The sequence below is a fragment of the Pteropus medius genome, unplaced genomic scaffold, assembly GCF_902729225.1.
Source record: "Pteropus medius unplaced genomic scaffold, Ma_sr-lr_union100, whole genome shotgun sequence".
Taxonomy (NCBI): domain Eukaryota; kingdom Metazoa; phylum Chordata; class Mammalia; order Chiroptera; family Pteropodidae; genus Pteropus; species Pteropus medius.
Window position 1 is genome coordinate 27,119,592 of NW_024349519.1, and position 19,584 is coordinate 27,139,175.

Here is a 19,584-nt window from a genome sequence, read left to right on the forward strand (position 1 = left end):
CACCTTGGCAGAAAGCCACTGGGTACTGAAATGGAGGGTAGACACATGTTCCTCTGAGCACCGTTCTCTCCCTGCCTGTGTAAGTGATATCTGGATCTTGTGATTACAGGCAGCTCACTCTCCTAAGGGCATCTGAGGCCTCTCTTTTCTGAGAAAGTCAATGTAGGGAGAGGACAGTATATGGATTTCCATGGAAAAACCTGTTGTCAAAGATTCCAGCTCCACCTTCCCCAACATAACGGGATAATTGGACAGAAGCCAAGCAGAACTAGGATATTTTAGAAAATATCAAAAGTTCTGATTAGTGAAATTAAGTCTAGCAAAGACATATTTAATTCCTAAATTAATATTTAATTTAAATGTCTGTTAAAAATCTTCTGGGGACATTTAAATAACTGAACAACTTGACACTAAAAATAAATCCAGGCATATAAGCAGACAAAACTTTATCTTTGAAGCGATTGTAGAATCACATATAAGATGTTCTTTTTTTTAAGATCAAAGATCGGTGATCAAATAAGTCATGATATGATGATTTCATAAGTTAAAGCTATTATAAGAACTTGTTATATGACAAACTAGAATTAGTAATATATATGACAAATAATGGAGAGAAGAAAATATCTTAAGAATTAAGGTTGGGATACCCAAGAATGCTATGAAGAAAAATGAAATTGGATCATACTCTCTTACAATTTGTAATGTGTTAGATTTTTTTAAATAACTACCAAAAGAAGTAGAAGAAAATAGATGAATTATCTATTAGGACGAATAGACAAATATATCCACAAAAGACATACATTTACATCAGAACGTGGAAGTCTATCATCATATTATGAATCTGTTCATATTTAAACAAATAACAGTGTTAGAACAATGTAAATAATAGTGTTAGAACAAAATAAATATCAAAAGAAAATCAACAAAATAAAAAATACTCAGCACATTTATTGCCCAAAATATAAAAAATTGTTGTAAATATAGAGAAATTCTCTGCTTTCACTATGTAAGTAGTCGAGGAAGACAAAAAATTTACATAAAAGGAAAACCCTGACAAGTCAATTGAATCATATGGAATATGTACAGTTTCATAGCAATTAAAGAGGTGCAAATTAGAACTCACAAGTGGCACAAATAACTAAAAAATGCTTTTTAAAAAAGCCAGTGTTGGAGGAGAATCTTTGGGAAACAAGGGCCACCTACACTGCTGGTGGGCTCCACATTTCTGAAGAGCAATTTCTTAATATGTGGCAGGAGCTAAACAAACAAAAAATTTTAAAAATGTTCAATCTATCCATTCCATTTTGAGAATATATCAGAAGGAAAAAACTTGAAGGGGAAAATGAAATTTGTGCAGAAGTATTTATATAGCAACATTATCATAATAAGAATAACATTTCTAATGTATAATTAAAAGGAAAATGGCTTTGGCAACTGCTCTATATTAACAGGATGGAATACAGTATATTATTATAATTAAAAATGACTAATATGTGAATCATGTTGATTCATGGAAATCTACATGTGAAGCTGTCATAGATAAAGCTGAACAAGCGACAAATATGTCAACTGCTGAACTGAAAGTTTCTTCGGGACTGAGCTATATCTTACGTATATTGAATCCACAGAGCCAGACTTTGTTCCTGGTACACAGTAAGTGTTCAAGTGGTTGTTGAATAAATGCATAAATGCCTTTTCTGTTTGTCCTAAAGTCTTGACCTCTTGCCTGCTGCGACCTTGGTAAATTTGCACTTCACTAGCTTTCACACTGCTCACCTGTATTTCCGAACTCTAGCTTGTCCCACCTTCAGATAAATGCATACCCTTTGCAGTCCTGGCACCCAAAAAGTGACCTCTGCTCTACTGAAGCTCCAGATCCAGGGTAACACACAGCTGCAGCTCAATAAACACTTACCTGATGTCTGCATTCATCAATGAGCTTGTGAAAAAAATGAATAAACTTTGTCAAATGTACAAAAGAACGTTAACAAACATAGAAAGAGAATTGAGTAGGGTAAAGAGTTTAGAGTTAAAAACTAATTGCAAAAGGAAGGAACAGCTGTATTTGAAAACCTGCATGATTATACGAACTGCTTAAAATTAAAGATCAAAGTTCATAGTAATATACTTTTAAAAAAATTAATTGCAATCAATTTCTTGACTAGATGGTATATGTCTTTTTAATAGGTGGCTGTTAAAAAGAGGCAAATACAACCAAGGACTCGACATTCTCTTAATATTCTGGTCACCCAGCTACTCGGATGGGAAGGCCAACAGCACTGACCCTCAAGAAGCTGCCAGCTGTCTTGAGAACGTTCTGCCCAGAATATGTGCTGGGATTCCATTGAGAGCAGAGTGGCACATTAAGCCCTTAAAGTATTTACAAAAGAAGTGCCCTATAAAATCCCCGTTCTTAGCGTCATCAGGTATGTCATGGGGTGACAGGTTGACCTAAAAGAAAAGCAACACACACATACACACACACACACGCACACGCACACGCACGCCCCTTCTAAAACAACTACTCACCTAGTGGCCCCTTTCACTCGGCCATTCCTGGTGCCAGTGAGCACCAGGCATATATTAGCTAGCAAAATGAATGATTGATTGAACAACTGAATGGAGAGAATAGGGGATTCAGCAGGTTGCCAGATTGTATTAGGTAATCACAGCATCAGTGACGTTAGTATTTATTTTGGAGGATATTAATTATTTATGAGAGCCCAAATCCAGGCAGCGAGCTCTGATGAGAGACACTGTTCCAGGCAAGAAGAAAAAATAAGCCTGAAATCTCCTGGCCAGGAGCGGTCCCGTGCAGGCCTGAGGTTAAAGAAAACCCTGCCTGAAGCTTCGGGTCCCGTGTTTGCCCCCAAGTCCGCCCCAGCCTAAGCCTTCTTGTGCTATAAATACAGCGGCCCACATGCTGCAGAGACACGGTGTTCCCTCTGCTTGCCCGGACAGATAACATGAATTTGCCCTTTAAACGTCCCAAGGCTGAAAGCACAGCCCCCAGCCCACCCCTGCCTCCCGGAAGCGCCTTCGCCCCGGTTGTCCTCTGCAGAAGAGGGGGACTGCGCGGGGGTGTCCAAGCACCTGCCCAGCCAATGCGCACTGCGCGCCCGGCCCGGGGTCCCTCCTCCTCTCGCGAGAGGCCTGGTGGGGGATATAAGGAGGGCTGCGGGGCGAGGAGAGCGGCCCCTTGGCGTCGCGCAAGGTTGGAGACCGGGTGGCCGAGCCTGGCCGGGCGGCGGAGAGAGTGAGAGCGCGGCTCCCGGAGGCTGTGTGCGCCCGGCTGTCACCATGGGTGATCAGGCTTTGAGCTTCGTGAAGGACTTTCTGGCAGGCGGCATCGCCGCTGCCGTCTCCAAGACTGCGGTCGCCCCCATCGAGAGGGTCAAACTGCTGCTGCAGGTGGGGACGGCGCGGGCGCGGCTAGCGGGACGGGCCGGGCGGGGCGCGCGGGACGCGGCCAGGCGCAGTGGCGAAGCGGGGCGGGCGGGCGGGCGGGGGAGCTGCAGCAAATCTGCGCTAGGCCACAGGCCCGGCGCCGGCCTGCGCGAGGGGAAGGTGCCCTCTGCGCAGACAGGTCCAGAGTCAGTAGCAGATTCCTGGTGTCGGGTGGCGCCCCGTGTCCTGGTGTCTATATATGGAAACCCACCCGGAGTGGGTTATAGCCAGCCAGATCCTGCGCCTGGGACAGCAGTTGGCAGTCCACTCAGGCCTCTTAGGTCAGCCTCACCTTTCCATTTTCAATGTCCCTTGCACCTTTTTACCTGCACCCACCTTTTACAATAAAAGTATAATTGGTACACGAGAATTCCCTTACTGTGTTGCATGTGCTATCCAGTCGGCTGACATTTACGTATTTCATTCATCTTTATATAACCTCTGTGATCTAGGTATTATCTCCCCCATTTTACAGATGAAGAAACAGGTTTTGAGAGATTAAGAAACAATTTCGGAATAAGCTCAGATGGCCTTCCTTACTCAACCTGTCCTCAAATCTTTTCCACCTCAGCCTGCTCTCTGAATGGCTTGTCATCATCATCCTCATGTCATCATCATCCCACCTATCCTCGTTTTCTCCACTTGCCTAAAAGACAAAGGCCCTTCAGTGGGGAATTGGGCCTCTTCAATTTGAGAGTCAAAATTACCAATAACAAAATCCCACACATTGCTAACAACAGCAACAAACCCCTCAGTGATTGATTAGTTGGATAATCTGCCTGAAAATTTCCAGGCTTTAATGCCTCGTGGATTTATTCTTCTGTTAGAACATTTTCTCAGAGATTCTGGCCTCCAGGAAGACTGGAGTGAGACTGAGGTATCTTCACCTACTAGCCATCATGTCTATTAAATCAGGGCAGGAGCCCTTTGGGGCAGGGGTCTTTAATCAGTTCTAAGCCCTAGCATAGTTTTGGCACCTAGGGAAAATGCAATACATAAATGACTCTCCTCACACAATTAAGTCATCTTTTTATATGGGGCAGAACCTTTTCTCTCAAATGCCCCGATAAGTGAGGCAAAATTGGAATTTGGGGCTTGTTATCCAAGTAGCTAACATTTATTTACAATATTCGTTTGATTTCCCCATACATTTTTTAAAAAAAGAAATCAAGGAAATGCAACTGTTCTTTTTCTCCTGTCCTCTTTCCTTTTCCCTCTGCCCTGCCTATCCTGTAACACCCAACTCTTCCCCCATGCCCTCTACCCCGTACCCCCACAGGTCCAGCATGCCAGCAAACAGATCAGTGCTGAGAAGCAGTACAAAGGGATCATTGATTGCGTGGTGAGAATCCCCAAGGAGCAGGGCTTTCTCTCCTTCTGGAGGGGTAACCTGGCCAACGTGATCCGTTACTTCCCCACCCAAGCTCTCAACTTCGCCTTCAAGGACAAGTACAAGCAGATCTTCCTGGGGGGCGTGGACCGGCATAAGCAGTTCTGGCGTTACTTTGCTGGTAACCTGGCTTCCGGTGGGGCAGCTGGGGCCACCTCCCTCTGCTTTGTGTACCCACTGGACTTTGCCAGGACCAGGTTGGCTGCCGACGTGGGCAAGGGTGCCAGCCAGCGTGAGTTCAGTGGTCTGGGTGACTGTCTCACCAAGATCTTCAAGTCTGATGGCCTGAAGGGTCTCTACCAGGGTTTCAGCGTCTCTGTCCAGGGCATCATTATCTACAGAGCTGCCTACTTCGGAGTCTATGATACTGCCAAGGGTGAGAGAAGGGCCTCGGAGTGCGGAGTGGGGAGAAAGACGTGCATATTGGGTTCCTGAGGGATCCGTAACCCACGAAGGGCTCTATATTTATTAATCTTGTTTCTTCCTAGTCCCTGAGCTAACCTGAGACTTCTCAATGAGGAAGTGGCATGGTGTGGATGTAGAGCTAGAGGATTCTCCTTGTCCTCTACTGAAATAAATCTGGCCTTGAGTTATTCAGAGGAAGAAGGGGCAGCCTCGCTCCTTCTTCCCATGGCTCTATCTGTTACCGAGTGTAACTTGGAGCCACTTCAACATGCCCTGTACACTGGGCAGAACTCTGGCTTCCCTGGGTCTGTAGAGGGCAGCCACCAACTTTTGTTGGTTACCTGGTTGTATGTGAGGCACCCCAAAAGGAGTAGGTTCGTCTGGAAGGCGGGGCCTGGAGTTTGAGGTTTGGTAGCCTCTTCCCCATCCCACCTACTCTTTGCTGAGCTGCTGAGAGGAATCACTTCATCACTGTTTGGCTTCTTGGCTCTGCCCACAGGGATGCTGCCCGATCCCAAGAATGTGCACATTATTGTCAGCTGGATGATTGCCCAGTCTGTGACAGCGGTCGCAGGGCTGGTGTCCTACCCCTTTGACACTGTCCGCCGTAGGATGATGATGCAGTCTGGCCGGAAAGGGGGTAAGCCTGGCACCTACTGATCTAAATCATTTTTCTGCCTGAGGAAAACCCTATTCGGTGCTGTTTTCAGTCTTCGCTATTCTGATTGTTAAAATTATGTGCTAAGAATTTAGGAAAGAAAGATAATTAAGCCTCTGTAACATTCTCAATTATTTCTTTAGAGAATTGTATCACATAGATAAGAACATCAAAAATGGGATATTTCCCTTAACTAGGTATCTAATATGATAGAGGCCTTGGGCTGTTTTCCCTTACAGCCTGGGTACAGAAACAAGAGGAAAGAATTGAAGTAATTTGCTGGTTTATTTAAAAATAAGTCTTCTCTTATCTAGTTAGTAGTAGTGTCAACAGGGAAGGGTGATTTAACTGGGTGAGAGATGGCCTGAAGCAGTCTGTCATGATAGAAAAAGTTTTGGCTTCCATAGGTTGAAACATGAAATTGCTATTTTTTAAAGTCAGAAAGTCAAGTATTATTAGTTTCATGTGGTTCAACCCAGTAGTTGTACCTTTTTATTTTAACTGCATAATCTTGGGCAGTATAACCTGAGATGAAGACTGTTTTCTCATCTATAAAAAGGGCATTACCCAGTTTGACGCTTCCACTCCACCCTGCTCCCTCCCTATTTTATAGTTTGTTGGTTGGTGAATTAGCTGGTTAATTGTTCCAGTTCTTCCCTTGATTGAGTTAAAGGAATAGTAATGGCAAGAGAGCCTGGCTAACAGCTATGCAGGGGAAAGGGATATCTAGTTGAATGTTGCATAGAGTTGGGGCTTAAAGCTCAAGTGACTTATTTATAATACTGTTAACACTACGTGCAGATGTCTTTCAGAGGAAAAGTCTCTTTCTTCTAGAATTATGGATCCCTTACCAGCATTTGTTTTTACAGCGGATATTATGTACACTGGGACACTGGACTGCTGGAGGAAGATTGCCAAAGATGAAGGAGCCAAAGCTTTCTTCAAAGGTGCCTGGTCCAATGTGTTGAGAGGCATGGGCGGTGCTTTTGTATTGGTGTTGTATGATGAGATCAAAAAATACGTCTAATGTAATTAAAGTTCATTGGTTCCAGACCCATTGTGTGGTTTAATAGACTTTTCCTAGAGGAAGTAAAAAGAAAAATCTGGGATAAAACCAGACTGAAAGGAATACCTCAGGAAAAACAAAAGCTTCACTGAGTGTTCATTGAACCACAAATGTATTTTGTATTTATTTTACATTTAAATTCCCACAGAAAATATGAAATAACATATCATACTTGTACAATTAACTGAAGAACTGATAATGAAGAAAATAACTGAATGTGAAACCAATAAAGACCACTTAATGCACATTCTCAGTTGAATTATTAACTGCCAAATGGATTATAAAATAAGACCACAAATGCGTATTTTCTAACAGGACTTATTTATAAATCTGTGGCCCAGCTTCAAAATGTCAAATATTATACTATGTATCATTTAAGTACCTTGAATGCTTAAAGGTCTTTCGAACTTAAACAGGTTAGACTCTCTCACCTCATGCCATGTTGGCTGTAGGCTCAAAAGTGGTAACACGGATCATGGCAGTCTTCAGGAATTATGAGGTTCTGCTAAAAGTTTTAAATCAGGGATCTCCAGCCCCCAAGCCATGGACCAGTACCAGTCCGTGGCCTGTTAGGAACCAGGCAGAAAGAGGTGAGTGGTGGGCAAATGAACGAAGTTTCATGTGTATTCGCTGCTGCTCCCCAGTGTTGGCATCAACGCCTCAGCTCCCCCTCAGATCATGAGGCATTAGATTCTCATACGAGCACCAGTCCCTGGTGCCTAAAAGGTTGGGGACCGCAGCTTAAAATCATAGTTTCTAGAGTTTTGCATGATTTGGAAAGGCTCTGTATTAGCACTGTTAGAGAATTGTGATACTTAGAATTTTATGACAAGTGGACACAATTCATTGAAAATTGATTAGTAAGCCAGTATTTAATGATTAGGTTCTGTGGAAGACATGGAAAGACAGGAACCTATCCTGAAAGAAGCTTAAATGGGGGTAGGCGAGAGGAGTGAAATGGCATTGTTAAATAATGTAATGTTTAATACAATGAATCTTGGTTGAGAAGGACTAGAAGTGGGTAGTTGAAATGGGGGAAAAGGTGGAAGGTAGACCTTGCAAGAAAATAACTAGATCTGAGTATAGAAAGTTATTTGTCAGTATTAGATACACGGGTATAGAACATATCTGCTAACACTTTTCTGTAGCAATTTATCAAGATCTAGAGAAAAAGTCCATTTTGGATCTGACTCAAAATTTGTGAGCAAGAGGAAAATAATTACAATTTCAAGTGGGGAATGAGGCACTTTAGTTCAGAAGAGCAAGAATTTCATACAGTCCTAGCTTGCTGAGAAGGACCTGGAGGAAACAAGTTCTTACATCGTAGGCAAAGCCTGAAAGGCAGGCACATGTATATTTCTCCTGCTAGGTGGTTTGAGGGGTACAGGGCCTCTGTACCTTGTCTTTGCCTTCCTTCCCAGGCTCTTCCACCTTCTCACTGCTGCCTTGTTTTACCATAATAGCTAAGGTCTGTTTTACCATATCCAAGGTTACATCTATCCTAATCTAGGAGATATCTCTTAACAGAAATATATGCTAGATGTTACTGCTTCATACGATGGCTACCCAAACATCTTCAGGTTCAAGATGAACACTTACTTGACATTTTTACTGTAACATCTAAGAATTATCTTTTAAAACAAAGTATATTTATGGTTTATAAAGGATTTCCATATTGGCAGACTAGGTAATGCAAACAAATGTGCCCTCTGAAAACAACTAGAAAAGGGGTTCAAACTATTTAAAATAAAAATCTACATGAAGGCACTGGGAGGCTAACAAGGCATGGAAAATTATGGGACCAAGATTTGGGGAGAAGACAACTCAGAGAAGTGAGTCTGATATTTGGGTCAGTTTTCCCCATCAGGTATCTGCAAACTGTAGAAAATGCAGCTGAGAGGCTGAGAAACAGGAGTCTGAAAGCCTCCGAGAGAGAGAGGGACAAAAACTGGAATCTTTGGCCTGCCAAAGAAGGGCAAGTCTGGTAAACCTGTTCTGGATTGGGATCCCATAAGGGTGACACACTAGCAGTAAGAAATGAATGACTTGACTCTTGCAGTCACTGATACCAACCTTCAGAGCATCTCAATCACCTCACTGGATTAAGGTGATTTGAGAACAGGAGCACCTCTGCTGCCTGCTAGGAACAAAGTAAATCTTGTCTGGAAGAAAATATCCAGAGCAGGGGCAACACATTTTTTTCTCTGAAGGATGCGATAGTAAATAGTTTTGACTTCGTTGGCCAGATGGTCTTTGACACAACACAGTTCTCAAGACGGATAAGTGTGGCTATGTTCCATAAAACTTTATGTACAGACACTGAAATTTGAATTTCATATAATATGTACATGTTACAAAATGTTTTTGATTTTAAAAACCCATTTAAAAAGGTAAAAGCCACATTAACAGGCTCTAGGTTGCTGAATTTGGCCCATGGGCTATAACTTGCTGCCCTTGATCTAGAGCTTCAAGTTTTTTCTACGAGTTTTCATATACACTATATGACTTTAAAACACATCAAATCAAAAATATAAAGAACTTATGATTTAAGTGGAAATCACAATGGAAACTTCAAATATTTTGAACTTAATGAAAATAAAAATACCACGTTATCAAATCTTGTAAGAAACAGCTAAAGCTATGCTAAGAAATATAAAGCCTTCAGTACATCTATAAGAAAAGAAAAACTGAAAATCACTGAACTATACATCCATTTCAAGTTAGAAAAATAAGAGCAAATTAAACTCAAAAGAGTAAAACTCTAATAAGATAGCAGTAGAATTGGTGAAAAAGAGACAATCAACTGCCAGCTGAACTGTGTAAGTGTGAATGGCAAATTTTTAGAAAGTAATATAGCAGAATATCTTTGTGCCCTCAGGTAAATTAAAATTTCAAAATATAACATTTTCAAAAGTGCCATAAAAGACAAGACTGATAAAGCAGAGTAAGTAAAATTAAGAAATTCTGTTCAGAGACATCATTCATAGTGAAAAGGTAAGACAGACTAGGATAAAGTCTTTGAAACATAACTCACACCAGTACTGTGTTATATACAGAACACATAACAAATTAACAAGAAAAACATTCGACCAAAAGAAAAATAGTCAAAAAGCTTGAAAAGGCACTTCACAAAAGATATCTCAATGGCCAATAAACATGAAAAAGTGTTCAATCTGATCATTAGAGTAGTGCAGTTAAAATCATGAGATACTATTACATACCCACCCAAATGGTTAAACTTAAAGACTGATACTAAATATCAGAACAAGGAGCGACAGTAACTAATACACTTGTGTGGGAGAGTAAATTGGTACACTCACTCTGGAAAGCTCTGACATTACCTACTAAATATGTAGATTCTATGACCCAGCAGCTCCCCTCCTAAAAATATGCCCAACCTAAATGCATGCAGAGGTATATAAGAAATACCTTCAAAAATCTTCATAATAGTTTTATTTGTAATAATCAAAACCTGGAAACCAACTCGAATGCTCATTAACCACAGAATAGATAAATAAATTATGGTATATTCATACTAGTATACAGAAATGAGAACAAGCTAATTGCAGTTACTCGTGACATGGAAGAATCTCACAAACATAAATATGATCAGCAAAAGCGGCTAGACACAAAAGAATATAATTCCATTTAGATGACATTAAAAAAACAAAACAAAACAGTCAAGACTTAAAAGTTAAGATAGTAGTTACCTCTTGGCAGGCAAAGAGAGTAATGACAAGGGATCCTGTGAGTTCTGGCAATATTCTAGCGGTGACTCAGGTGTTTACTTTGTGAGAACATGAGTCGTATGTTTGTAAGTTTTGTGCCCTTTTCTGTATTTCTGTTAATATTTAAACAACAAAATCTATGAAATGTCATTTTCTTGTGGATATTCACCTAAAAGTCCACATCCCTCTCACATTTCCCAAAATATAATTTCAAATAAAAATTCAAATTAATGGTAGAATTTTTTCTAGTTAGTAATACATAACTACATGGGAAGCAGGTATATTTGCTTACATAATTCTGGATATTTTCTCCTTTCTCAGAATGAAATAAAGCATACTCCAAACCTGAAGGTCAGCTATAATCCCAATATATGAAATAAATGTGATATGTGATTTTTTTGTGAAGACTATCATTATAATATACTCTAAGAATTCAGAAACATAGTTTTTAATCATTTTTGGTGACTATACAAATTCTTTTACTGTCTTATAATAGGAAATGTGAAATTAGGTTCATAAGAAAAACCCTGTCTCTCATTATAGTAAAATAGTGACATGTTACTTCACAGTGGATTAAAAAACAGTAACCAGAATTTTTAAACCAAATAAAATTTTCTGGTATAATAATGTTATTTGCTATAAGCATCCTTTACTTTCATAGTTGGAGCTCAAATATATTACTGCAGGAATGACTCAGTGATTTATTCCAATAGCATTGTTGTTATTAAACTCTTATCAAAAAAATCCTAAACTGATGTTTTAGCAGCAAGTTTTGAAAAGAATATTTCTTATCACTCATAAGACATATAATACATATGAAATGTTGATATAGACAGATACATGTAAAAAACACTCCTTCAGTCTATAAGTGTCCATTGTAGTATCCTAACAGGTTTATAGAACAAATTAGATAATGTAGTTTAAAGAGTGATGATCAAGAATGGAACGGTAAGCAAACTCTTTTAAAAACTCTATAAATAACTAATGCCCTCCTTTCAATTTCATTCTAACTCTTAGTCTTATAAGGCATGAAAAGTTATTATTCTAATTTTTAAAATGGGAACAAAACCATGCATTTGAGAGATAGACACAGAATCAAAATTCAGTTATTTTAAGTCTTTTATTTCTTCCTTCACTGCGCCAAGCTAGTTCTTCATGTTTAAAACACACTACAATGGACTGAAAAATTTAAAAACGATACTGATTTTAAGTTTCTTATGAATCTTTATTCATGGAACTAAAGTAGCCATTAGCAGTAAGCATATTTTCTAGGATGGTATACAATTACTTATAGGTAAAGACTTTGGCATTAAGATATTAAACATTTTATGAATTTAATTATCAAAATATAATAAACCTGTATCTCCAACATTGTATTGGTCATAATACTTTTCACAGTGTGCAGTATTTGAGTCTGAAGATGAGAAGCACACAATGACCTCCTTTTAAAGTTGCCATTTTGGATATTTGGGTTAATGGGTTGAAAACAACTGCATTACACTATATTTATAAGCAAACTAGAAAAACTTTATTTGGAGTAGTAGTTAAGAAAAGTAGCTTTTTATGGAGAGTAAAAAAGTAGGGAAAGCATGAAAGAACAGCTCTCCTTAGGAAATACTTTTAGTTCAAAGTCTTTAATAGAACCTTATTAAAAAGGAGGCAACATTAGTTTAACATTTGACAGGTATGAAAATAATTCTCAATAGGAATCTTGCCTAATAATTTAGACCTTGGGTTGATATAATTTCTAGTTGCAGATATAAATCTTCACAGTATATATATTAAGGTACAGTGAACCAAATATAAAGTAGTGCTTTGAAAATGAAAATAGTATACTTAAGATTCCTTCAAAAAATGCCTCAAACCATAACAACTTCAAAGTACCTTGACTTATGAGAATATCACATTTTTCAACTTCTATCCTTATACTTATCGTATATAAGTAATCATGACAAGTTGTAAATTCTGCTTTAAAAAAAAAAATTGTTGCTTTTCCCAACTTTTACTTCAAGATGAATCACTGTTATACTTAGATGAACCTCCCCTGTCAATGCAGTAAAAACTAAAGGCATTAAATTAGTATCTAAAATCAAAGTTTTAGATACTTATCTATGAAATTATGTATTATACTTGACATATGGCAGCAAAACCATGTAAAATGTTTTCAGAGACTAATGCCATTATGAACATTAAAAGCTTTCATGTATATTTTCCCCTAACAACTTAAAAATCAATTTTAAAATATTGGCTAATCACTACTGGACAGATGTTCAAATGCTGAGTTTTAAATTCAGCATTATCTTATCCTTCCTTGAAGACAGGTCGTTATACAAACACTAAAAGTGCAATAAGTTAAAAAACCAAACCTTGGATTAGTATAGCTAAAGTTTATGTATAAAGCAGAATACTAAATGATGTAAAAACCTGTTCACTATAACAGAGAGCACCAAATAACAATGAATGAACATTGTAGCCCAAAAAAAGAAGCACAAAAATCTTAGTCAGGTTGTATTCACATGAAGTGTTTTAGCTCCACTGTTCCCATGCTTCACATGCCCTATCCTAAACAAAACCTATCAATACAAACTAAGACCAAGAGATTCTGAATTGATGTTTAGTGAATGCAGTTTGGCTTTCTTCTAAAGGGGTTAAGAAAAGTTAAGTTCAGCATACATGCTATAGTGCTTGAGTTAACCCAGAAAAATACAAATCTTCTTCTTGTGGCTACAGATCAAATATGTATATTAAAAAAAGGTTTGGCATTTAACATGGAAACTTTCCAATACATTCTAAAGATATACTGAAAAGGCCAGTAATGAGAAACAGTGATAACTGGGACAGCAAAGCAACTGTGACCGAGATGCACTTTGTTGGATAAAATAAGCACCTATAGATTGCCAGAAAAATACTCTAATTTCAAAAGTCAACTGTATTACACCCTATTTGGCATTACTAACTCCATTAAGATTACTAGTACTTTAAAAGTGGAACTGGCAAAAATATTTCCAGGATTCAATCTGTAAGCCCAAACCAAAACAAGACAAGAAAATTAGCAGACATTTAAAGTAGTCTCAACGAATATGTGATTTTTCTCCCCTTTACATTTTAGTTTTCTTTTTCAGCTCTTAAAAACTCTAGCTGGGATTGCTAAAGTTGTGAGACAATGTATTTCTTATTTATCTTCTTTTACTACAATAAATACTAAATATAACACAACTTGTTAATAGTATCACTTAAAACACCGTTCTGACACAACTCAGGATCTGCTTAGTCTTCAAACTGGTAGTGCTATTTTGCTGATTCGACAAATACTTGTCTTTATGATGTACTGATCCTTGGACAAACTATTCATAATGCAGTAGATTGTAGCTCTAAAGCCTACCTCATTTCTCAGAATCATTAACAGCATTTTACTTGAATGTATAAAAACATGAAAGAAGGGCTTCTAAGTTGAACTTCCTAATACTCACAGTTTGAAATGGTTTGGAATAGTTAATTAAATTTTTAAGATCTAACTGAGCACACCTACACAGAGGTAGTAGATACCTCTGGCAAATCATGAGGATTGCTCCAGTACAAGCTTCTCTCAATCTACTTATCAAATCTAAATCAGCTCTACCAATGAAAACAAATTTCAAGATTTGTTTTATGATAAGAAAGTATAACTGACAATCAAGTTATGAGTCACAACACCTAAATTCTGAAACAAAAAGAAAACAAAGCCAGTCAAATTTAAGAGCTATGCTCATAGTTTAAAGTTTACAACAAATGGAAAAAAACAACCAAAGAAACCATAAAATGAGACCTTCGTAGTTAACATCTTAGGTCCAACGTGCAGTGATACTATCATAACTGTTTTTGTCAGCATGACAGCAGAATCAATTTCTATGTTGAGAAAATATACATGCATACTACCATTTCTCTGTTAAATACGTATACAGCTCATATAAATACATCTTCATAGGAAACACTGATTTTACTTGGTCTTTTTTTGAAAACAATTTTGCATTGAATTATAATAAATTACAACTCACTGTTGTATACCTTAAAATTCTTAAAAGTTATTATAGTATTTGGTTATTACACAGAGAATTATAGTAATATACAAGAGCACTTCAAAAAGAATTGGATGAACAGTGTTTAAAATAAAAAGTTTTTATAACCAAGCTGTACGGACATTAGGGGGCTTAGGTCTCAGCAACAGGCCGCCTGATGTGTCAAAAACTGATCGCTCACTCTTACAACTGAGACCACTGGTAGCACTGGATGTCCTAGAAGCGCCTCCTGAAAATACATGAAAAATAAGAAATAATTTGAATTATTTAAACTAAATATAAAAATTATCATCTGATAAACTTCCTCTCCTAATTTTAAGTCCAGACTAAATTTTTCTTCTCTCACGTGTTTAATAGTCTAATATAATTTTCAACCAGAAATGTACTTCAGAGTTCAACATGGCCAGACTCTATGGGATTTTGATTCAATAGATTTGGGGTGGAAAAAAATGTTTTAAAAAGTTTCTGAAATGATTCAAGTGGAAAAAAAAATCTCTGTATAACCATTTATACATTTATTCAACAAATAATTTACCACATTCAAGACATAATACTAAGTATGAGTTGTTGGATCAAGACGCTATCTCAGTCACTATACCAAGGAAGTGATACTTGGAGAAAAAAATGAATGGAATTACTAGTCATTTGATTATTTAAGACTCACATGAGTACTAGGAAGTTGTGGCACTTTAAGTGGTTCCAACTTTCTTTTAGTATTGGCTTCTATTTTTCATAGTTCAGAATGCATACATGAAGTAACAGGACAGATTTGTGTAATGGAAGAGGTCTGGCCTTTTTGTGTGTTGCATAACTTAGCACTGAGTGGTCACTCTGTGCCTACATTCTTTGAGATACATCACTGACTAGATGTGTAACTGATCACATATCAAACATTAAGAGGGACTATATCTGATGACTCCACAGATTGCTAATTTTTGTTTTAGTTACTCAATGAGGAAGACAAAGTACATCTGAGGGCTGAAGATATTACCAAAATTCTCCACTGGCCAGGCAGAATGTTTCGGCAACATTTAAATGGCACATCTATTCATTTCTTCCTTTAATAAACATATTGAAATTAAGTCTCCCTTCCATTATCTAAGAAAACTACTGATATTTTCAATTTTCTTTTTTCCTGGTTTTCTTCCTATGTTGCCACTACCTGCTGTAAATGAAACCTGAGATTAAGTGAATTAACACAAGGCAAACAAAATTCATTCCAGAAGTCAGCATTTTAAAACTCTGTCATAAAAACATAACATTAAAAAAAGATTAGAGATACAAACAAGTACAAAATAATTTTGAATGTGCTCACTTAATGGGCTATATTGGCCAAGAGTCGACCTCACTCGTCTTGAGGATGGTGATGAGGTAAGATAACCCATGTTGCGATGATAGTCCATCAGTTGCTCTGAGCGTTTCATACCAACTGTTGGTTTCACAGCTTCAAGTCTTTTCAATAAAGCCTTCATTTAAAGACAATCAATTTGAAATTCAATGTTAGATAAATAACAATATTTTTAAAAAAGGCAAATACTTATACTATGTAAAAAAATATTTCAAATAATATACCTTTAGGAAATTTTAAGGATTTTCACCTATTGTATAACTAACCAAAACCACTATGATTTTAACAACGGATTACAGGCACAGCTTTCTTTTACGTCAGGTTACAATCTTAGAAAAGGTGCTGTAAGTTTTAATACATTAAACCCGATTTTCTCATAGAAATGACATAATGGGAATCATAATGTTAAGAGCCCTGAAATAACCATAAACATCAAAACTTCTATAAATTCTATATATGATTATAGAGCGGTGGCTTTTGACCTGTTCCGACTTCCTAACAGTGCCTCTAGGGCGAGTAGGACTTGAGGAAAAGCCAAGTGGATAGAGCTCTTAGGTCTCTCACTACTAATTTCTACCAACCCAACTATGCTTTCTGAATTGTCTTTTATATTCTTTATGTTATATGGTATCATTATATTATCTTTATATTATGGTGGATTCATATTATCATTTCTTCCTAAAATCTAGTTTGGGAGGTAAAAATGGTTATGCTGCAAAGAAGTTTGAAAATCAACTACCACAGAATATAAAACTTTTTAAAGGATATCTAAACCAACTAGCCAAGGCAACCTAATATCCAATAACATGGCATTTTCTTTAACATGATTAGTAAGAGTCTAATATATATGTTCTGAATTTTATTTTCTTTCTTCACAAATCAGAAGGTGAAGGTGTTTCTTTTGTTTGATTTTCTCAGGTATCATTGAGAAAGGATTATTCAAGCAGACCAATGGATTGAGGAACTGATCCATGGTTGTGTTTCATTGTTTTCTTTATTGATTTAAAATTTCTCTGTAGCACGTTGAATTTTACTTGAAAAGAGAATGCTATTCTTCACCAAGATTCACATTAAAAAATAAGCCTCATAGTTTGTCACAGGACAAGTTTCCTCTACACAATCTTTTTCTCTTCTTCTTCAATTTATTTTCCTTTTATTGTGGTAAAATATACACAAAATAAAATTTACCATTTTAAGCATTAATTCAGCGGCATTTAGTTCATTCACATCATTGTGAACCATCACCATGAAACGTTTCCAGAACTTTTTCCCAACCTAGTGTTTTGCTTTTAGCATTTTCACCCCCTACCCTTCTATTCTGAGGTTCCATTATCAGTGTTCCTGAGCAATCCCAGAGAAGGAATAGATGATGGAAGAATAAATCAAAACATACAGGGGAAAAGCTATTTAGAAAAGAGAGCGAAGGAAGATGTTATAGAAATAAACAGAACTTGGGAGACAAATGGTGGATGTGCAGAACACATGAAGAAACAGACATACTAACTAAGAACTTAGCCTGCCAACTATTCTTTCTGCATGCAACACACTTCCTCAGTTTACAGCTTTCCAAGGCTAGAAAAGAGTCAACTGCTCAGGGAAGTCTTACCCAACTAGTTAGTGGTTTTCTTTGCTGAGTTGAGAGTTACGATTTAAACATGGTTCCATCTATAAAGTCTATGTTCTTTCCGTCATAATGCATTGTCTTTCTCTTTTTGTAGACAGAGAAGTTGTATAATTTAGGAGGCAAAACCTCCTAAGATTGTATCTTCTCTATCTAGTTTTTAAATGCTGTGAGCTATGTAAGATAGTGGAAGGAATATAAGAAAAAATATAGAATACTGCCATCTATAATTTGTAACTTAGCTGGGATGATAATAGCATTGCAGGTTTAAGACATTTATCAGGTCTAAGACTGATTAAAAAACTTCCTATGTATCACACATATCAATGTATTTTACTGCGGAGAGCAACATTTTATGTTTTATCTAATTATCTATTATTAACTACCTATTGAGATGTACAGGGTGAAATGGATGGGACAGAAAACTTGTTATTTTCAGTTACCTACTAATTTTGCTTTTTTACTGGTGGAAGTTTCAATACTTTTTAGATAAACTCTTAAAGTTTATTTGGTTGGATGTGTATTTTTCCTTCATAAAATTTTAAGAAACTTACAATGCATATTAATCAGATGTAAAACATATAAATATCATCAAAATCAATTCTGAAATAATTTCACAATAAGGCCAAAAGTAAACCCATTATTCTGCAGATTTACATGCAGAAACTCGGGAGAAATAAGAGAATGCTTTGGCTCAGCCATCCAAACCACATGGAACCATACCATGTTATCAGTCTGTGTCATATGAATTAAATAAGCTAAGCAAAAGCTAAAGGAATGATTTCAGATAGAAATAGCTCTTGCTTGTATAAATGATATCAAAATATGAATAATTACAGTATAAAACCTAAAGTCAAAAGTATATATATTTCAAGGAGGAAAAAGAATGGCATAGATGATAGAGGCTCTGTTCATCTCTCTGGAGACCAAATTAAAGTTGTGATGGAAACAAGGAGCAGCAGCAAGGAAAAATCATCTGAGATCTTGATGAACAAGCCATACAACGAGGGAGAAATCCAAGAAATCACCCTGCAATGGCAGAAGGTAGGAGAGGGCAAGGACACGAGGTTACCCAGTCTAGAGCAGCGAGTGAGATGGAGGCTGTGGCAGAGGCAGCTGCAGCGGCAGATGCCTCTTAAAGGGGCTGCGGCGTGAGTGGATTTTTGCGGTAACAGACCTGCTTGCTCTGAGTACCAGTGCCCATTTGGCTGTGCTCAGGGTGCACCAGGGACTTACAGGGAGACACTGTCAGAGTGAGGGCCAAAGTGAGACATGCTCTGTACAGAAGTGCTGGTGGTCTCCATTGTTCTCTGTTGAGCCCTCTCTGTTTCCAGTGCACCGGACACAGTGCTGCCATAGCCGTGACATCATCAAACTGGATAACAGAGGTCACTCCACCCAGAGAGTCCCCTGAAACCACGCCTCTCCCAATTCACGGCTCCACCTAAGCCACATCCAGGTACATATACCCTCAGTAAGTCAGGTGCTCCTTGCTGAGCAGTGCCTAGACTCACTCTGGAGGCAGCTGGCCTTGGTTTCTGGCATGGCCTTTTGAGGCAACTATAAACACAGCATTTGTGTATTGCTTGCTGAATCTTAACAGGTGGCCCTGGAGGGGTAGAGGCTTGGGCTAAGTATGGCCTGCAGCTCAACCCCTCTCAGGACTGTGCCACTGGACACCTACTTCACAAATCCACACTAGTAAGACTAGGAGCTTTGCTTAGTACAAAGAAACAGACACAGAAAGGCAGCCAAAATGGGAAGACAAAGAAGCAGACACCGTATGAGAGAACAGAACAGAGATCCAGCTATGATGGAGTCAAGTAATCTAACAGATGCAGAGTTCAAAACACTGGTTACAAAGAT

The 19,584-nt window shown here is 37.9% G+C and overlaps 2 protein-coding genes across 3 annotated transcripts in view; one reads left to right on the forward strand and one right to left on the reverse strand.

Annotated features, from left to right (window-relative positions):
* Positions 1-3,167: 3,167 nt before the first annotated feature.
* Positions 3,168-7,213, forward strand: SLC25A4 (solute carrier family 25 member 4). Its single transcript, XM_039882680.1, has 4 exons — positions 3,168-3,411; positions 4,727-5,213; positions 5,742-5,882; positions 6,770-7,213. The coding sequence occupies exons 1-4, from the start codon at positions 3,301-3,303 to the stop codon at positions 6,925-6,927; spliced, it is 897 nt and encodes a 298-aa protein (XP_039738614.1). The 5' UTR covers positions 3,168-3,300; the 3' UTR covers positions 6,928-7,213.
* A 4,582-nt stretch (positions 7,214-11,795) lies between these two features.
* Positions 11,796-19,584, reverse strand: part of CFAP97 (cilia and flagella associated protein 97) — a 29,976-nt gene continuing 22,187 nt past the window's right edge. For both annotated transcript variants that reach the window (XM_039882668.1, XM_039882667.1), the window contains exons 4-5: positions 16,065-16,215; positions 11,796-14,978 (exon numbers count right to left, since the gene is read on the reverse strand). In XM_039882668.1, coding sequence (XP_039738602.1) covers positions 14,851-14,978; positions 16,065-16,215 — 279 coding nt within the window. In that variant the 3' untranslated portion in view covers positions 11,796-14,850. The remainder of the gene's footprint in view (positions 14,979-16,064; positions 16,216-19,584) is intronic.

Excerpts from the sequence above, each read along its gene's own strand:
- SLC25A4 (XM_039882680.1), top strand. The coding sequence starts at position 3,301 with ATGGGTGATCAGGCTTTGAGCTTCGTGAAGGACTTTCTGGCAGGCGGC. Across the intron at positions 5,214-5,741 it reads AGTCTATGATACTGCCAAGG|GGATGCTGCCCGATCCCAAG; the intron begins GTGAGAGAAGGG and ends CTCTGCCCACAG. Across the intron at positions 5,883-6,769 it reads GCAGTCTGGCCGGAAAGGGG|CGGATATTATGTACACTGGG; the intron begins GTAAGCCTGGCA and ends TTGTTTTTACAG.